Raw genomic sequence first — 19,108 nt, forward strand, 5'->3', positions numbered from 1 at the left:
CATGGCTCAATGCAAAAACAAATCTGGCTTGTCCATATGTGAGATTAGGCAATTAACCAAGGTAGTGATACATGTGCGTATAGGCGACTCAAGTATTCAATTTAGATGGTCTTTCTAATTTCTGGATCGTCTTACAATCCAAGGTTACAATCCAATTTCTGGATTGTCTTACAATCAAGGAGAAGCGTGATGGAGCATGGTTAAGCGTGTGTGTGTTTAGCCCATTCACTAGTTTGGGCCATATGTGTGCTTTGATTCTTTTATGCTTTAATGTGTTTAAATTATGCTTGTAATAAGGCTAAGAGTTAGTAAATCTTACCCCAATTACAAGCTTATTGATTGGTGTGAGTTTAGCTGAAAAAGAGCCTCCAAAACAGCTCATTAATGGCACTGGCTGATCGAGTAATTGAGTAGCGTGGGTTCAGAGTAGTTTCAGTATAAATTCAAAATTAAATTTTACTATTTGGGGTTACAATTTTTTAAAGTAAAGGAAAATTAAACTTTCAACAATTATACTTAGCAGAGCTTTCATTCTTGATTACATGATTCCAAAATAGAATCTAAGTAATTACTGTAATAATAAAAGACTATCAATTGCTTAACAAGCTACATAGTTCTAAGACAACAGATCGAGTATCAATTACTAAGACAACTAGCTAGCATCTGAAATCAAATTGACTAATATTAATAACGAATCAACACATAAGTTCTATGTGTTTTAGTTTGATTGATAATGAGCTCTGTCAAGAATTTTGTTTACAAAGTGATGAATAAAATTCTTCCATTTCAAAAATTAGTAATTGCACATTTAGTTTATAAATGCACATATAAAATGTCAGAATATATGAACATTAGTCGTTTTCATTTGAACACACTTCCCATCGCGAATCATATAAATATGTGTACTGAATCAAGTAATCAACACAGTGAACTTTTACTAACTAATGTTATTTAGGGCATGATTAATAGATTGTTTAAGCAAGGGAAATGGAAGATAATCGAAAATAAACCAGATTCATTACCTTACAAAACTTGAACTTGATGGGAGGGAGAGATTTATAGATAGAAAGAGAGCTGAAAAATAAAGGACGATAAAAAAGAAAGAAAAGAAGGACCAAGGATCTACTATAAGCATAAAGGAGGACAAAAAAAGGGAAAAAAAGAGAAGATAATGAATTAAAAAGCACCATGCTAGAATTCGAAGCCGCGACCCATGAAGCTGAAGCACGAAGGATTACACATGCATTATCGCAATACCGCTGAGCTACAAGGCTTTCCAATGAGATAACACGCCTTGTGTTGTATATAACGTGGCTATTTTCCCTCAATTTTCCCTTTTTTATCCGGATCCGTGTGTGTTGAGTTGAACCCACCGCACCCACGTTGGATTCGCCAGTGATTAATGGTGAATTTCTGGCCCGTTACAAGAGGAGTGAAAGGGGGAGTGTTTTAAGCTTGTAACCGTTTTGTTTGGACAGATTTAGGAGCTTTTGGCTGCTGTCTTTTGCTTTCCTTCTAGCTTGTCTCACTCTTATATATATGAGCTAGTGAAGAACAAAAAAAATTAGTTTTGAGTTTGATAAATAAACCTTGTGTTTTAGCCCTTAAACTTTGAGTGTGTCTCCATTTGTCTTGCCCAATCAAGAAAAGACTCACTGGCATGATCACCATCAAATTTTGGCAAATCAATCTTACGAGCTCTATTAGAGGTTGGCATGGGCCGGCCTGTTCACGGGCTCGGCCCGCGGGCTTGAGTAAATGGCCCATGTTTTATGTTGTATTTTTGTATTTTTTACAGTTTTAGGGTAAAAAACAATGGAAAGGAGCGTTCGGCCTGCGGGTTCGTGCCGGTGCGGGCCGAAAATAAAATTTCTTGACCATGACAGGCCCGCGGCCCACGTAGTGGACAACAAGCTGGGCCCAAATCGTGTGGGCCCGGCCCATGCCCACCTCTAAGCTCTATCATCATTTTGCCTAAGGTTATAAGTCTTACTAACATCAACACTTCTCAAGAGATTCTGTTTCCAATAAGTTTGTAACAACATTTCTGCCATAGTATCCATTCTAGTCTTTTCTTGCACTTTCTCTCTGTCACCCGTTCTGAATTTTTCTCTAAGTTTTCTAACTTTTGAGTGATAACTTCTAACATCCTAAGAAGATCCCCATCAGCCATGATTCTCTTCTACTCTATTGCTAGACTAACAACTACAAGAGTTGAACTTAATGAAATTGTAAGGTTAATAAATGGTGGTAATGGAACTGAATTTTAAGTGTAATGCTACAAGGAAAACACCCTTAAAATCTCCATAGGAAGACAATTTTAACCCCGTAGTTTGTGTTCTTTTTTCCATGGGAAAGCAATCTCACCCCTAAGCTTGTGTTTTTTTCTCCACGGGAAGTCTATTTTCATTATAAGATGGTATTGGATGAGAATGAAAATTTAAGAAGAAAAATACACTCTAGGATAAATTAGCAATACCATGGGAATGAACAATGACTTCCTTCGCAAATTTACATACAAATTTCGTCCCATTACCACCATTCATAACCAACTACCAAACAGGCCATGAGTGTTTTTTTGTTGGAGCCTTGCATCTTACAAGATAATAAACCTATCTTATGTGATATGAATATATTTGATCATACGCGAGGGCAAAATTTCCAGTCACTTTATCCCCTTGTGTCATGATAACCATGCTTAATTTTTCTTAAAACGAAGACTTAAAGACGTGCAAATAGAGAGCACAAAATTGACCACATCAAAGCCAAGGAAAATACGGATCATGGGTACCAAATCTGATAGCCATCAAAAACAGTTGATCTGCAAAGATCATATGACATCATATTTTGTCAATTAGTTGTGATGAACTAACATCACTTGGACAGATTACAGAAGAAAATTAAGAAGTAAAATGGACTTGATTGATGATTTTCTGGAAAAAAAAACAGTAAAATAGATATAGTGTTTACAAGCTTTCGAGAGGCTTGCTCTCTCCCAAAGAACTCTTAAAAGTTCACTCAAAATACCACTCAATATTCAACATCCTTTTTCTCTCCCTATTCCATTCTATTTATAGAGATATTTTCTCCCTAGCTCCCTAGCTTATTCTTCAAGTTATAATTAAAACTAACTAATTATATAATACCAAAAGTGCCCCTCTCCCTAGGCTAGTCTATTACAATACCGGCCGCCCAACATTCACCTTGTCCTCAAGGTGGATAGTAATTTGCACTACAGGCCCGACCTCGAAAATAGTGGTTACTGCCTTCTGACTGTTTACAGTGTTGTTTCATCTCCTTTTTGCCCTGCGTTGATTTCAGTTGCATACGTACCTTGCCCATGGCAGAAAAGCTCAGCAGCTTATCCAGGGTAAATGTCTGGCTATGACTGAAGTGGGTAGAATTTGAATTGGGATGGCAAAAAAAATTCAGTAGCTTTGATGGGAGTAGTAGAGGATTTGGCGGACTGAATGAACAATGAAGTGGGTGGTTGGATTGTAGGATTTTTTGGTTTAGTAAGCTGGCTGGATAATTGAGTCTTGTTTGGGAAAAACCAGATTTTCTTGGTTTATAAGTTGAGTTTGTTGGCTGGATAGGTAGGTAGAACAATTGGGACATAGGAATGGGGGGTTGGAAAAGGGATGATCAAATTTGGGCCCTGGCTTATTTCTCTTAAGTAGGCCATCAACATGTGGGTTGGGAGAATAAGGAAGGATATGTTTTAAAAGTTGTGATTTGAATGAGACTGGGCCAATCTTTGGGCTTTGTGACTTTTTACAACCCCAACTTTTAAAGCTTGATTATACAACCCAATCTATTGAGTCTCTTTTTGGTTCTTCCTTGTTCCCACGTGACATATTACTCCCTTGCAGAGGGTAGTTACCACAAACCTTACCCTCAATCATGATGTCATCCTTCAATTCTTTTACAAGATTACCCTTACTAGGAAGATCTTCTAGAATAGTCTTCTTCTCCAAGGCAATTACTGATTCAAGGGAGCTTCTTCTATACACTTCTTCCTCTCTCTCTCGAAAGTTCTGATACAAGCTCCCTAATAATTTCCACCGTCGATTACCACCATCAAAATCTCCGGCACGACCACTACGGTCAACCGAACCACCACTCAAAACACTAGCGAGGGAATTAACTTGGAAGAACTCTCCTCGTCCACCCAATACACCACCACTGTAGCTTCCATTTCTCAAGGAACCACCAGGTCCACTGCCGGATCCGCAACCCCCGGCACCTCCACGCTCAAATCTTCTAATAGTTGCTTCACTATGAGACCCACCACTAAATCTATCAACTCCACCCATGATCTGGCCACCACCAAGGCCACATTTGTAGGCCAAGAAGCCTGGACCACCACCGGACCCGCATACTAAAAAACAGTAAAATAGAGATAGTGTTTACAAGCTTTCGAGAGGCTTGCTCTCTCCCAAATAACTCTTAAAAGTTCACCCAAAATACCACTCAATATTCAACATCCTTTTTCTCTCCCTCAGGGAATTAAAACTCTCCCGTTCCGTTACAGAACGGCCGTTCTGTAACGGATTTTGGATTTGCCGTTCCGCGAAATCCCGTTACGGAACGCCATAATAAAATTCACGTACTTCTCGCCGCGTTGTCCGTTCCGTAACGCAAACTCGCCGCGTTAGAACGATTTTATCCCCGTTACATCCGTTCTTTTCAAACATTGGCCAAATTTTTTTTACGATTTAATTATATAGTTAAGGAAACATGATATTCTATTAGATTTGATTATATTATGTTGTAATAATGCTTCATAAACTAAAAAAATGGAAATAAGGTTAAAACATATTAATGTGAATTTTTTTAAAAAATTCACGCCGCGTCGGCCGCGAAACGTTCTATTTCGCCGTTACAAGCCGTTCCCGCGACAACGCGACCGTTCCCGCGAACGCGACCGCGAGCGCATTTTTTTTCCCTGCTCTCCCTATTCCATTCTATTTATAGAGATATTTTCTCCCTAACTCCCTAGCTTATTCTTCAAGTTATAATTAAAACTAACTAATTATATAATACCAAAAGTGCCCCTCTCCCTAGGCTAGTCTATTACATTAGTTCACTTGTTTGTTTCGAATATTCCTGTTTACTTTGGACTAAGGAACAAACTACAAATCCCATTCCCTGACACAAACTCCATCTCAAGTTTGCCTTTCTGAAGTGGACAAAACAAAAACAATAATAACTGCAACAGTGACTACCTGTTATAAGACAAAAAAGCATCACCAATTGTGCCAGCAACCTTATTCCGGACCTTTCTTACACATATCTGCAATAATGAGACAGAAGTATGCTTTAGTAAACGGATCAAAGGGAGGATATATATTCAAAATGTGGACAGAATTCATTGCCTGCACTCTATCAATTGGCCCAGCCTCAGGATCCCTGTTACGATGTATTACAATTCCATTATCGCATTTGTTAATGAAATGTGCGCTACCGCTGATGTCATAAAGATTAGGAGCCTCCCCAGCCCAGTTGTGCATCTGTTAGAGAGACAGGATTCAGAATGGACATTGGAGAAGAAAAAAATAGTGATATCTCTCCACCCACCTGTCTAGGATGAGCTACAAACCAAACATGGCAAGAGTGGTGTTGAGCGAATCGCTTGACCATTGTGAGAACCTGGCTGACATACTCTGTTTCTGTCCTGTTGAATTCCGTAAGTATTCAAATCCATATAACCCCACAAAAAGATTTCAGTTGAGCAGAAATAGATAAAAGCATCTTCATATGTTATACACTTATACTACCTCTGTTTCACAATGCATGCACCATTTCTCATTTAGACACTATTCATCAACCAAATTTGACAATCTTTCTCACACCATTATGTAAGAAAAATCATAGTCAAGTGAGATCCTGTTCAATTTGGCTCAGTACAAGGATTTCAAATATTTTTATAATTTTTACTTAAATGCAATTAAAGAAAATTAATGTCCAAAGAAGTGTTTGAATGCGTGAAAAGCGAATGGTGCATGTATTGTGAAAAGGATGTAATGTTAAGAACCACTTTCATGACTAGCTTGGAAGGGTATTCAGAAAAACCAAATGCCACATTGCCACTCTTACCAGCTCCCATTAACAATTAACAACCTCTTGAAGATCCTAACAATTTATCGATTCAAAGATTCCTAGGCAGTTGATCCGGTATGAACCAGAATTTATATAATATTGTCCCCCAATCAGATATAATGGACCACATTTCCATTTTAAGCTCTATAAATGGGCCACTTTTCATCTATATTTACTTTATTCCCGAAACTACACAGTTTTGTTCACATATCTTTCAATTGTCACTATTTCCTTTGCTAAACTAAATTCACTAGATGAGGATACTTCATGATAATGACATTATCCTCATCATAAAAAAAGTTGATAGTAGCAGTTTGAACTTAAAAAATATTCTCAGGAGAGAGAACAAGAAAATTATAGTTAACAAGTCATTTTTTGTCCCATTGGAAGATCTTATAAGACTAGTCATAAATTAGGTGCGCTGATGTTGTCATGCGAATTCAGAACCAACAATTTCGAGAGGCAACAGTGCATGGAAAAGAAACGCGGCCGTGGTAGCTTTCGCAGGAATGGTCGCATTGTCGCCGGAACAGCTTGTAAAGGGGAAATAGAATGTTTCGTGGCCATCCCGGCGTAAAAAAATCACACAGACGGTGTTTTACCCTTGGTTTTTCCTTTGTTTTACTTTTTATACCATATTATGTCCAAAATTGTTATTAATACAATATTCAGGGTACATTTGAGGGCATTGGAACTTCTGTACTACCTATAAAAGACAACCACTACCAAAAATAAAGAGCAAATACAAAAATTAAAAGGTAAGAAAATGAGGTATTTTCACAAGCAACTTTTTGAGCATAATCTACAAGTCATGTTCAAAAGCCTTCAAATTCGAATGATGAGCAAATAGTTCCCTTTTCTGAATTTTAAGCCATTGGCCACGAAACATGATGTAACACCCATAAGCTACAACTTCTACAACCACCAACCATTACTGACAACACAACTGAAGCTGGCTTTTCTTTTCGATTATAAAGAATTTCCGGGGAGATCATGACAATCAAGGGAACAGCTTACGTCACGCCCTATAGAAAAATACTTTGCCAAGCCATGAACTACAGAAACAGTGAGCATATATTAGCTTAAAAGAGCACTGTTATACCTGATTTAAAGAAGCCATAAATTAGAGATGTTAATTATTATGCGAGTCCAGTTTTCTGCAAATTGGGGTTGAATTGAACATGCACACAGTTTTGAAGCACCTGTTCAACAGCACTCCAAATCAGTGCCCAGAATTATAACCTGAATTTGGCCAGTTTTATCTGTCAGCCATCAACTGTTAGGAGATGATTACAGAAGTGAAATTGTAGCCGACAAGTTTTGGAGGCGAGTTCTCATGATAATTGTTTGAGTATGGGGAAAGATATGTACTAATTATAATAAATGATGTAAAGAGGGTTTTTAACCTAATCACTTACTAAACCCATAATCCTGTAAAACATGATCCCAAATAGCCCCTAAAGATTCTATATCTAGTCAGCTATCCACAGCCTTCATAAGTCTATTAATGGTTTGCATGGTTTGCATTGCTGGTCAGAGATCTTATAGCCTTCATGAGTCTTTTTGATACCATCGAATAAAACTTGTACTTAATGTTGTATTACACAATACATCTTGTATAATTTGTATAAGTACTTACTCTGTTCTTTAATTGTAACGTTTTGACTTTTACTTGTTCTTTGACAATTTTATTTGATGCGTGACATTCATGGCAACTCATAGCCTAGGACTTTAGTCTGAATTTTACCGCCGAGAAAGATATGAACACTTGTTGGGACTTGGGACACGTAGTTTAAGGTGATAAGTTGTAGTGCGGCTATGAAATATTGTTGTATTAAAAGGTAGATGTGATAAGAGTTGGTACTTGGTAGGTTATTTTTTTTTTTACTGAAGGAGAGAGGAAGTTGGGTAATTTTTTTCAATAATAGAGATAAAGTGTGGGCCAAAAGGGTTTTCAAGAACTAATATAATTATTGTGTGGATTCATGTTAAAAATGAAAGTGTTCAGACTAATTTGGGATAAACAGAATAGGAAAATGTTTCACACTATCGTGGGACGAGGGAGTATTAGATTTTATTAGACTTCTAATTTGGTTTTATTTTGTTGTTGAGTTTGTTTTATTTTTAGTTGATCGTTTTAGGTTCAACTGTATGCTTTCACGTTGTATGTGTAGGTTGTTTGCTCGCGAGTTCGTAGCTTGGGACGGCGTAATCGTGACATTGGATGCTAAAAGAGGATGGAAGCAAGCTAAGCATCTTAGGTGATCCTACAAGATTAACTTCACCATATAAAACATCTGTTCACGAAAAGTTCTAGAACATCCATCAGCACAAAAAGGAACAATATATACTTTGTATACAGAGACACAAAAGCGAAGATTGAATCAGGCGCAGAAATGCAGAACATTCTCATCTAGGTCAGATTGTACGTCTTTTACTAGACACTAGGTTGACTCCTAATGAGCACGCCATTTCAGGATGCATTGACAGGAATGCCTAAACAGTTGTAGACATGGGACTTCAAATCTTTGAGCAAGTAGACAGATAGCTTCAGCTTCTTTTATTATCCCAATCCAAAATTCTCACTCTGTCTTCAATTTCTGAGCTAGCATATAAGTGGGGAATCAATGCAGAAAAAATACACTCAACTACACAAAAGTTCCGAATACAATGCAAGAAAACAAGAAACTCACATACTGCCTTGACGTTGATGGTCAAGCTCATTGTACGGGTCAATTACAACGCCTCGTACACCATGCCTCAAAACCGCAGCTTTTGCTAGATCAAGAACCCATTTGATGTTTGGAAGGCTATCATTCTCACACCTGCATAACACTTAATATGTTAGAAAAAAACACCATGGTAAAGTTGGAGTGTCCATAACAAAGATAAAGCAAAGTTGATACCTAAGCAAGAACAAAGCAAAAAGAAAAACAACTGCATCTGAAACAATTTAAATTTCATGTATATTTGGCTGAAAACACCAGCTGGAAGTTGCAGGTGTGTCTATAATACAAAGCCCGGAAGGGTGCTATCTAAAGCAAGCACAGAGAAAAATTGAAATGTATCTGAGTTTCACAGCACGAATATCAAGGCTGCTAAATGGCTTCAAGCTTGAAACTCAGTACAATGAACAAAACTATTGGTGCATGACAAATATATATAGTAGGAAACCTCTCCCCAGGGACGAAGAAGAAGATGCATGAACAACTTTAGAACACTATCCTAATCTGATGGATGCTGAACGGCGAACCAAATCCAATCAAATTTAAACATAAAGGTCGTAATATGAACTTCTGTACATCAATCCCTTATCTCACATGTCAAATGGGCATTCACTAGTATGCATACAATATTTTATGTTCCACATGTTTTCAGTTGATGAAACAATACTGCCAACCACCCCAAACTTTGCCATAGTATTCCAGCAAACGAAAAGGAGCATAGGGAGAGCTACAAAACTTCCATGTTTCACACATGTAGGCGAAGGAAAATTTCTGGGCAGTTCCAAAAGCCATGTTGAAGTTCACACCCATTAGATCAAGTGCATATAGTTCAGCCTACAATATAACAAGCAAGATGTCCTACTAGTCCAAACCAATTAGGTATTGATCACAATGCTGATAAGACCATCAGCCTTGCAGAAAATATCTGAATTGTTAAGGCTCCTTTACAATTTTTAGATACTACGGAAAGATGTGGTCTAGAAATGGATGAAAAAAACATTCAGTATGATATAGATACAGAGTCAGAAATGGGTCCAGAATGAAGCATGGAATGGTGCACCCTAAATCACATTGTTATTGTTAAATATATGTAAATATATTTAAGTATATTGTATATTAGGAAAGTAAATATTATTTTTCTAGGAATTAGCCTACATGCATGCTCTTGTTACTTTGTATAAGGCGTAATGCATGCTGATGATTGTATATATTGACTACTATGTAAATAATAACATTTGAGGAAAATATTCTATTACGGTATCAGATTTCTAGGGTATTCTTACTCCCCTTTTTCTCTTCCGCAAGTAGTCTTCTTCTTTCTTTTATCTTCTTCTCACCACCATGAAAGAGAACAAGACCTCGTTTCATCCAGCTCTCGCGGTGTCTAACATCCGCAACCATATCTCCATCATTCTTGAAATGGAGAATATTCAATATTCGACATGGGCGGAGCTTTTCAAAATTACCACACGTTCTCACAAGGTCCTTCACCGTATTGATCCTCCTGAAAATAACCGGAGGTCCCAACTACTGAGGATGAAAAAGAATTATGGTCGACTCTTTGATGCTACGATTCTCTCTTGGAATTATGCTACAATCTCTAACTATCTCTTGCACACCATAATTGAACCTCATGCTTCGGCCATGGAAGCTTGGAATAAGACAACAAAAATTCTCGTGTGGTAACTCTTGAAGCCAAGTTCTCCCATACCAAGATGGAGAATTTTCCTAATGTCTCAACGTATTACCAACGTCTCAAGTCACTTTCAGATCAATTGAAGAATGTTGGTGCACCGATGTCGGAAAGTCGCCTTGTGATACAGTTGGTTTCGGGTCTCACAAGGGTCTATCAGGGGCCGAAACGTTGATACGACAGAGTGACCCGCTGCCACGCTTTTATCAAGTCCCGTCTATGTTGACCCTAGAGGAGGTTGGTTTTGCTAAGGAGGCTCCTACAGGGTCGGAGTCAATTGAAAAATGTTGGTGCACCGGTGTCGGAAAGTCGCCTTCTGATACAGTAGGTTTCGGGTCTCACAAGGGTCTATCAGGGGCTGGAACGTTGATGCGACAGAGTGACCCGCTACCACGCTTTTATCAGGTCCCGTCTATGTTGACCCTAGAGGAGGTTGGTTTTGCTAAGGAGGCTCCTACGAGGTCGGAATCAACCATGGTAGCCTCCTCGCCATTCGAGGAAACTTTTGTTCCAAGTTTGCCGCGAATCAGTCTCACCACCGTGGGAAGCATTCCGGCAACAACCGCAAACCTGGATGCAAGTCTGGCGGCGGTGGAGGCCATGGTTCCGATGGGGGCCAACAGCAACAAGGATTCGTTCCTTGGGAGTCAACAACAAGGATTAACAAGGGGTATAATTCTCCTCCTTGGGGTTGGTTTCCTAACTGGGCTTTTCCTCCTTTCCCATATCCAACCCAAGGTTGGGCCCTTGGTTCAGCTACACACAAGCAGCAACAGTCAGGTCTTCTTGGGCCTAGTCCACAGCAACCGCAAACTTTTATTGCTTCTCCAAATGGGCAGTCCACATCCTATACTCAAACTGTTATTGCCTCGACTATGCACACAATGACTCTCACTCCACCCGATCCGTCTTGGTACATGGACATTGGTGCTACGTCTCACATGACGTCTTCAAATGGTAATTTCTCGTCTTATCTCTATTATATAAGGGAAGGGGGGAGCAATGGTGTCCTCTTTCGAAACGCCTATTTTGCCCCCCTTCTCTTTCTAAATTACAAAAGGGGAGCAATGGTGTCCTCTTTTGAAACGCTTATTTTACCCCCCTTCTCTTTCTAACTTACAAAAGGAATGTCAAAATCAAAACTGACACTCAAATAAAACTACCAAAAATAAATTTACAACACTCAAAAGAAGAAACTTTACAATTCACCCATACAATTGAGAAAATCACGTTATAAAATTCATACAAATCACTCAAATAATCAGGAAACTTTATTAAAACGTAAAATTAACATACAAACTAAAACTAGCTAATAACCTAGAACGTCAATACATACAAAACATTTACAAAAATTTACTTAAAAATCACTATTCTCAAGAACCATTCACAATTAATGGTGGGTCATGATAAAAAAAAATAGAGGTGTATTTGTAGTGAAATCAGAATTTAGAAGTTAGACAAGGAAAAAAATTATTTACTTTTTTATAGTGTTTCCTATATCTAATGAAACTTTTACATATATTTGGACCTATTTTTTTCTATTACTCCCTCCGTTTCCTAAAGATCTTCCCACTTACTGTTCCTATAGATACCAAGGAAAATCAAGTTGTGTGGGGCATGGTGTGAGTAAAGTAGGAGAGAAAAATGGATTAAGATAAATAAACAAATAAAAAGGGGTTAAAGTAGGAGAGAGAAAGGGAGTAAAATTGAATTAATAATGTAATGGTGGACCATATGATAGTGACATGAGAGGGTAAATAGGGAAATTTATTTTGCCAAATAAGGAATAAAGCAAAAGAGGGAAGATCTTTTGGAAACACCCTTAAACGGAAAGAGGGAAGATCTTTAGGAAACGGAGAGAGTATATAATAGCGATTGATTATCAAGGTAAAAAAGTTTATGTAAAATATCATTCAAGAATTAAAGAACAACATATCTCTATTATATAAGGGAAAGGGGAGCTATGGTGTCCCCGAATGAAGAGACTATGTTACCTCCTTCCCATTCTAAATTACAAATTCACTTATAAATCAAAGGGGGCTTCAAACAAAAAATATAACTATAACAATCACTCACAAGTCAACTAAAATCATAAAATTGCATAATTTACGTTATGCACATCACTAAAATGAGAAAACTTTGCAAAAGCTTAAAAATTCACTTACAAACTACAACCTATGAAAAAATTGACTTGAAATCAAAGTGTCTACTTTCTTTACACTTTGTGAAGTACTGTACTTAATTCAAAAATCAACTAAAAAAATATAATATTAGAAATCATAAATAAATGCAATAAAATTTCTATTTTGTTCATAGAATTTAATTTTGAAAAGTAAAAACAAAACAAAAAGAATGGTGAGAGACTTAAGTGACAGAAACTAAACCAATCAAATTTTGCAACTAAAAACAATTATAGTTCGTATGTCTAATGTTCAAATTTTGACTCTTATGCCGAAGAAAATTGATTTTCTGTTTCGAAAAAAAATTCCAGCACGCATCGCGTGCAAAAAAATTCTAGTTTTAACTTGAGCAATCAATCTAGTTGTATTATTGTCGCAAATGGTCATATTATTCCAATTAGTGGTTACGGTCACACCTCGTTGCTTTCCCCTAACCCCCCCTATCCTTGAAAAATGTTCTCCAAAATTATAAAGAATTGTTCGAAAATTTACCACAGATAATTTTGTGACGGTTTGAATTTGATCTGTTTGGGTTTTCCGTGAAGCATTTTCGGACGGGGACACTAATAATGAGATGTGCCAATTAGGGTGACCTATATCCTCTTACCACTTTCATCAACAATCAAGCTCTCCCTTCTACCATTGCTCTTCTTCTTTCTGGCACGATCGTGTAGGTCATCTGGGTGCTCCAGTATTAGATGGTCTTAGGCACAATAAAAGCATTAATTGTACTCGTACTTCTGCTTCCATTTGTCATTCTTGTGTTTTTGGCAAACATGTTAAGTTACCATTTGTATCTTCTAAATCAAGTACTTGTATGCCTTTTGACATCATTCATGTGATCTTTGGACTTCTCCTATTTTGAGTTCTATGGGGCATAAATATTATGTTTTATTCTTGGATGATTATTCTAATTATCTATGGACTTTTTCCTTAGCTAAGAAATCGGATGTGTATGATAAATTCTTAGCTTTCTGTGATACACGACGTTCTACATCTGGCTATTGTGTGCTTTTGGGTGATAACTTGTTTTCTTGGTCGTCCAAGAGATAACCTATTCTTTTTAGATTGAGTGCCGAAGCCGAGTATAGGGGTGTGGCAAATGTTGTATCTGAATCATATTGGCTAAAAAATTTTTTGTTGGAATTGCATTGTCTGATTAAAAAGGCTACACTTGTTTACTGCGACAATGTGAGTGCAACAATATATTTATCAGGTAATTCAGTACAACATCAACACACTAAGCATATTGAGATGGATGTCTGTAAAAAAGTTGCTCGTGGCCAAGTTCGTGTTCTCCGTGTTCCTTCCCGCTATCAAATCGCGGATATCTTTACCCAGGACCTCCCCATGTTCTTTTTTTCAAGATTTTCGCAACAGGGTCAATGTCCGACAGCCTCCTGCTTCGACTGAGGGGGTGTATAAAATATATGCAAATATATTTTAGTATATTGTATATTAGGAAAGTCAATATTATGTTTCTAAGAATTAGCCTACGTGCATGCTAGTGTTAATTTGTATAAGGTGTAATGCATGTTGATGAGTATATACTGACTACTATGTGAATAATAACATTTGAGGAAAATATTCTATTAGGTATGATATGGAGTCACCCACCTCTATTAAAGGAAAGCTGTTAAGACTTAGGAGTTAGGACACTACTACATCACACCTGATTGTTAGAGAAAAAAACTTGATATCATACCGAATAAGATGGAATGTATTATCCAACCATTCCTTTCCTTGCTCCAATTCTTCTTTGGTCATTCGCTCAAGAGACGCAGCATACCTGCACTCAATTGGCATGAAAGAAAGGCACACAGAGAAACTCAGACAGATAGAGTGCGACACCGAGAGATGAGTGATACAATGATCCGAAGTGATATACCATTGCATAAAAATTTAGCAAATTTTTATGATCTTTGAAAATTGCTAAAACATTTTGTATAAAACATCAGATTGTATAACTGCTAACAAATTAATGGTAAAAGTTGTCACACCTTGACCATAGAACGTCAAACAAGAAAATCATATATCCAAATACCAAAAATAGCTAACATACAAATGCCTTAGCTATCAGGGTGAAACATCCACATAATATATCCTCTCTCTCCTCCTTACCACCCCTCCAGAAGTACTGTGCAATAAAAAATCGAATTAGTTGAGAATTACCGAACATCAAAAAATGGTTTTTTAACATGCTTCTCCAAAAGTTTTCTTGCATGCTCACGAACCTACAACAAAGCCAGTCAACCATTAATTAATATGAACAAATAAAAAGACTGCACACAGATAATTCAAAATTTACAATCTCAAAACAAATCAAATTCTTTTGGATACATAAATTAACAATAAGAAATAAAGATCAAGACCAAACATAAAGGGCAAGTTGTAAACAGATGTCTGGAATTATAAGCAAATATATGTTATGTATCCCATCAAAAAATAGATCCGAAGAAAATCCCCCTTCATTAGTACTGCAAAGGGAAAGCCAGGTAAACTAGTTTATCCAGCAGAGAATTGTCGAGATAAGATGATCACGAAGTGAAAAGAATTTACATTTAGATCAAAGATGGTGAATGGCTTTTTGGCATTCAACTTGCCACCAATGCTCAAGGATGTCACATTTCTGGCCACCAAGATAAATTGGCGTTTTCTTGATCATGCCTGGCCAAAGCTGAATTTCCATTAGAAAGATTTCTTACACGCTAAAATCTCAAATGCACACCACATAGATATACCTTGGAAAATCTTTTTAATCCTCTCTACCTATATAGAATTGTCAAATCGATTAATCTATGAGAATCCAATCAAAAATGATATGAGGAATAGGGCTCACAAGGACAGGAGATTGTGGGAGATGTAGGAAAGGAGGGTTGCAAGGAGAGGGGCTACGTAAGGTGGTCGGCACACAGTACAGAATGGGAAAAGCATGGTGCAGGTGGTGGATGGGAAGGATGGAGTGGTGGGGTTTCACAGTGAGGGTTAAAAGGGGAGGTCAAAGGGATTTTTTTAAGAAAGTTGATATTTTCCTATTTATTTACACTAATTAAATAGTTTTTGTGTTTGAAGGTCAACACTTAAACCTGCTTAAAATTTAACAATAATAGGGATAAAACAGAACAAAAAAATTCGCTTAGAGCAATAGATGCTATGAAATTAATAAGGTGGGCGATGCCTAAACCAAGTAATAGGCATAATATCCTACAAATGCACAAGTGTCGGGCACTCCAAGGTGCAACAAGGATATAGGTTTGACTAATTAGATGAGTTGAAGAGGTTGCATCAAGCACACAAGACGAATTTATTTAAAAAATCTTATATTTTATATTATCATTCCCACTAAACTACACGATGTGATGTACGTAATCCTTATAATCAAGTCAATTATATGATTATTTTATTGATTTCTAGTAGTTTAGCTATGGACTCTGTTTTCTATTGAGAAAAGTTAATAATACATAAGAAAATCAAATGAAGAGAGAAAAACTGAGTAACATAGCTCACACTTGCTACAATCGAGGACAACATAAAATAGACACAAGAAATACACATCAATTACGGTCAATAATAATGCTCAAACAGAATATAATTCAATGGCAACAAACTAGAAATGATTAATCATGGGCAAGAACTTTATGTTCTTCTTTTATCCACTTACTTCTCCTATTGTAATATCTTCCATTTTGACATCCAAATCAGCATATGGTATGCTCCCTCCATTTTTTAGAAGTCTACTTGCTTTCCTTTTCCATCTGTATTTTGAAGATCTACTCACTATGATCTATTTCTCATTGGTAAAAGATATACAATAATTTAATCATCCCCATACTTTCTCTCTCTCTTCCATGCTCTCTATCTCTCTTTAAATATAATAAAACCCACTCTTTCTCCCCAACAAAAAAAAATTAAGAAACGAAGTGGACAACTTTTTACACTCGCTCTCCAATTTGCCTTAATGTGTGTATCTATAATATATAAGTAACCGAGTACATCTTAAAAAAACGGAGGGAGTAATTTAAAATATAAAATTTCTACCAAACTTGTTCTATCTGAAGTACTATGAATGAAGAAACTAGCAGCTTTAATGGAGAATGAGAAAGACGCTGCTCTAAGAACTGGTAGCTTCAAAGCCAATACAAAAACTTTGAGAAAGTTTGGCCATTGTATTGAGAGTTATCCATTAACCAAAAAAGGAAAAGTGAGGTTAACTAATCATATGAAATATCATCTCTTAATCCTAATTTGTAGATGGTTAAGATTGATTGCTTCAATGTCAATACGAAAACTTTCAGCATTAGACCTAATGTTTGGCCATTGTGTTGTAACTAGTCCTTTAACCAAAAAAGGAAAAGAGATATTAACAAATCAGATGAATCATCATCTCTTAATCTTGATTTTTAAATGGTTGAGATTTGCTCTCACATAAAACTAGTGTTCACATACAACTACGGTGTTTTCATATGAACCCAAATCATATATATATATATATATACATATATTGATATATATATATATAGAGAGAGAGAGAGGCAAGATCATGTGAGAAAGCTTTTTAGATGAAAAATGAGAATGAATATGGACCATCAGATCTAACCATTTAACGGCTAAGATCAAACCTTTATGAAACGATTTTCTGGCACTTTCTTCCACTGTATTTTGACACTTTGTTTGAGCTTATTATAATGGAAGTAATAAACGTCGTTCTATCATCTCATGGAAGAGAGAAGAAGCTAATTCCAGCTTGCCCCCTTTGGAGAACCCATATATGATTTTAGCGTAAGTGTATCCATCATGTTCATATCCACACTTTCTCCCTCTTCAAATCAAATAATCTTAAAGCATGATTTAGATGCTTTTGCATTATGAAACCATTAATAAGAATGTTATATGTTAATGTTACCACATTAGGTGCGAGAATTCCGCAAATAGCCATGAGAATTCTTGTCCATATCATCTCTAGATTTACAACAATACTAATTAGAGTTATGGGAATATTTCTTTCGAGTTATAGCAATTAGGGGTGAAAGTAAATCGGTTTACAACCGAGAACCGAACCAAACCAAACCGATTAAGCAATTCGGTTCGGTTTTTAAAAAAATCGGTTCGATTCGGTGCGAAAATATTTGGAAATTCGGTTTTCGGTTTGGAGTCGGTCTGAGAAGTGGGAGACCATACACCAAACCGAACACCGAAATATTGAGCCCAAGTTTTAATGTAGGCCCTTGGCCCAATCAGGGTTACCTAATTCGCCCCTACCACCCACGAATCATGTTTCGATTCGTCCGTTCCGAAACGCGATTCGTTTGCGCACCAAATCGGTGGGGAACGCGACTTAGATCGACAAAACTGGCGTTCCAAATGGTGGGTAGAGATTTCGAAATTTAGGTTATGAATAAACCCTAATTTTGTTAATTGAAGGGGAAATATAACAAATTTTGTGCTGTAATTATGGGGCTTTTGATAGGAATTTGAAATCGAGTGGATTGAAGTGTTTTTGAAGCAACCCAAATACACAATACATTCTAGGTTTCAATTTCGAAAATCCCAAATTCTTTCTTAACTCACCTGCGAAAAGTGCGAAGTTCTGGGATTCTTCATCGCGTCGCCGCCTCTTTGCCCGCCGGTCACCGGTCTTCTCGGTGGTCGTTTTATTCTCCTTCGCAATTCAAAATTTCGAAGCAACTCAGCTTTTTCTTCTCTCATCTTCATCTTTTGGTAAATGGTATTGTACTCTGGTTTACGTTTTTGTTTTGAACTGGGGAAGGGAAGGGAAGGGTTAAAAACTTTAAATGACACGTGAAAGTGAAAGTACAGGCTTACAGCTGTCCAACAGATTATTTTATAAAAAAAAATATGAAGTTGTATGACTTGTATTCTTTGCACTACTTTTGTACGTCTTTCTCTGAATTATGTTTTTTTTTCTTTTCTCTCTCTTTTCTCTTTCTTTTTACTAAATCAATATATATATATATATATATATATATATATATATATATATATATATATATATATATATATATATATATATATATATATATATATATATATTATAATATATATATAATATATAATATATATATATATATTTATATATATATTGATTTTAATTTTTATCATATAATTAGTGTGTATTATGTTCCATCGAATTATGTTCCTAAAATCCGTTCCGAAAAAATTCCCCATTGCGATCCAAATTCTTTCCACTAGCGAATCGCGTTCCCGTTCCCGTTCCGCGATCCAAGGCGATCCGCGAATTAGGTAACCCTGGGCCCAATGCATAAAAATATTGTACAGTGTGTATAATTGCTCAAATCAGTAAAACCCTTATCTTTACTCTCTCTCTCTGCAGCACGACCCCCCTGTCTCTCTCTTCAGTGAGTTCAGTCTTCACTCTTCATCCTCTC

General features: G+C 36.7%; 1 protein-coding gene across 8 annotated transcripts in view; it reads right to left on the reverse strand.

Moving 5' to 3' along the window:
- Positions 1-366: 366 nt before the first annotated feature.
- Positions 367-19,108, reverse strand: part of LOC104882973 (twinkle homolog protein, chloroplastic/mitochondrial) — a 49,601-nt gene continuing 30,859 nt past the window's right edge. For 2 of the 8 annotated variants that reach the window (XM_057391368.1, XM_048634526.2), the window contains 7 exons: positions 14,874-14,935; positions 14,407-14,490; positions 8,796-8,927; positions 5,581-5,677; positions 5,379-5,513; positions 5,229-5,296; positions 2,901-4,381 (listed from right to left, as the gene is read on the reverse strand). In XM_057391368.1, the coding sequence (XP_057247351.1) occupies positions 4,303-4,381; positions 5,229-5,296; positions 5,379-5,513; positions 5,581-5,677; positions 8,796-8,927; positions 14,407-14,490; positions 14,874-14,935 (657 nt within the window). In that variant the 3' untranslated portion in view covers positions 2,901-4,302. The other 6 variants (XM_048634529.2, XM_048634530.2, XR_007268806.2 and 3 more) reach the window with 6 other exon arrangements.

Source organism: Beta vulgaris, chromosome 8, assembly GCF_026745355.1.
Source record: "Beta vulgaris subsp. vulgaris cultivar EL10 chromosome 8, EL10.2, whole genome shotgun sequence".
In the NCBI taxonomy this organism is placed as follows: domain Eukaryota; kingdom Viridiplantae; phylum Streptophyta; class Magnoliopsida; order Caryophyllales; family Amaranthaceae; genus Beta; species Beta vulgaris.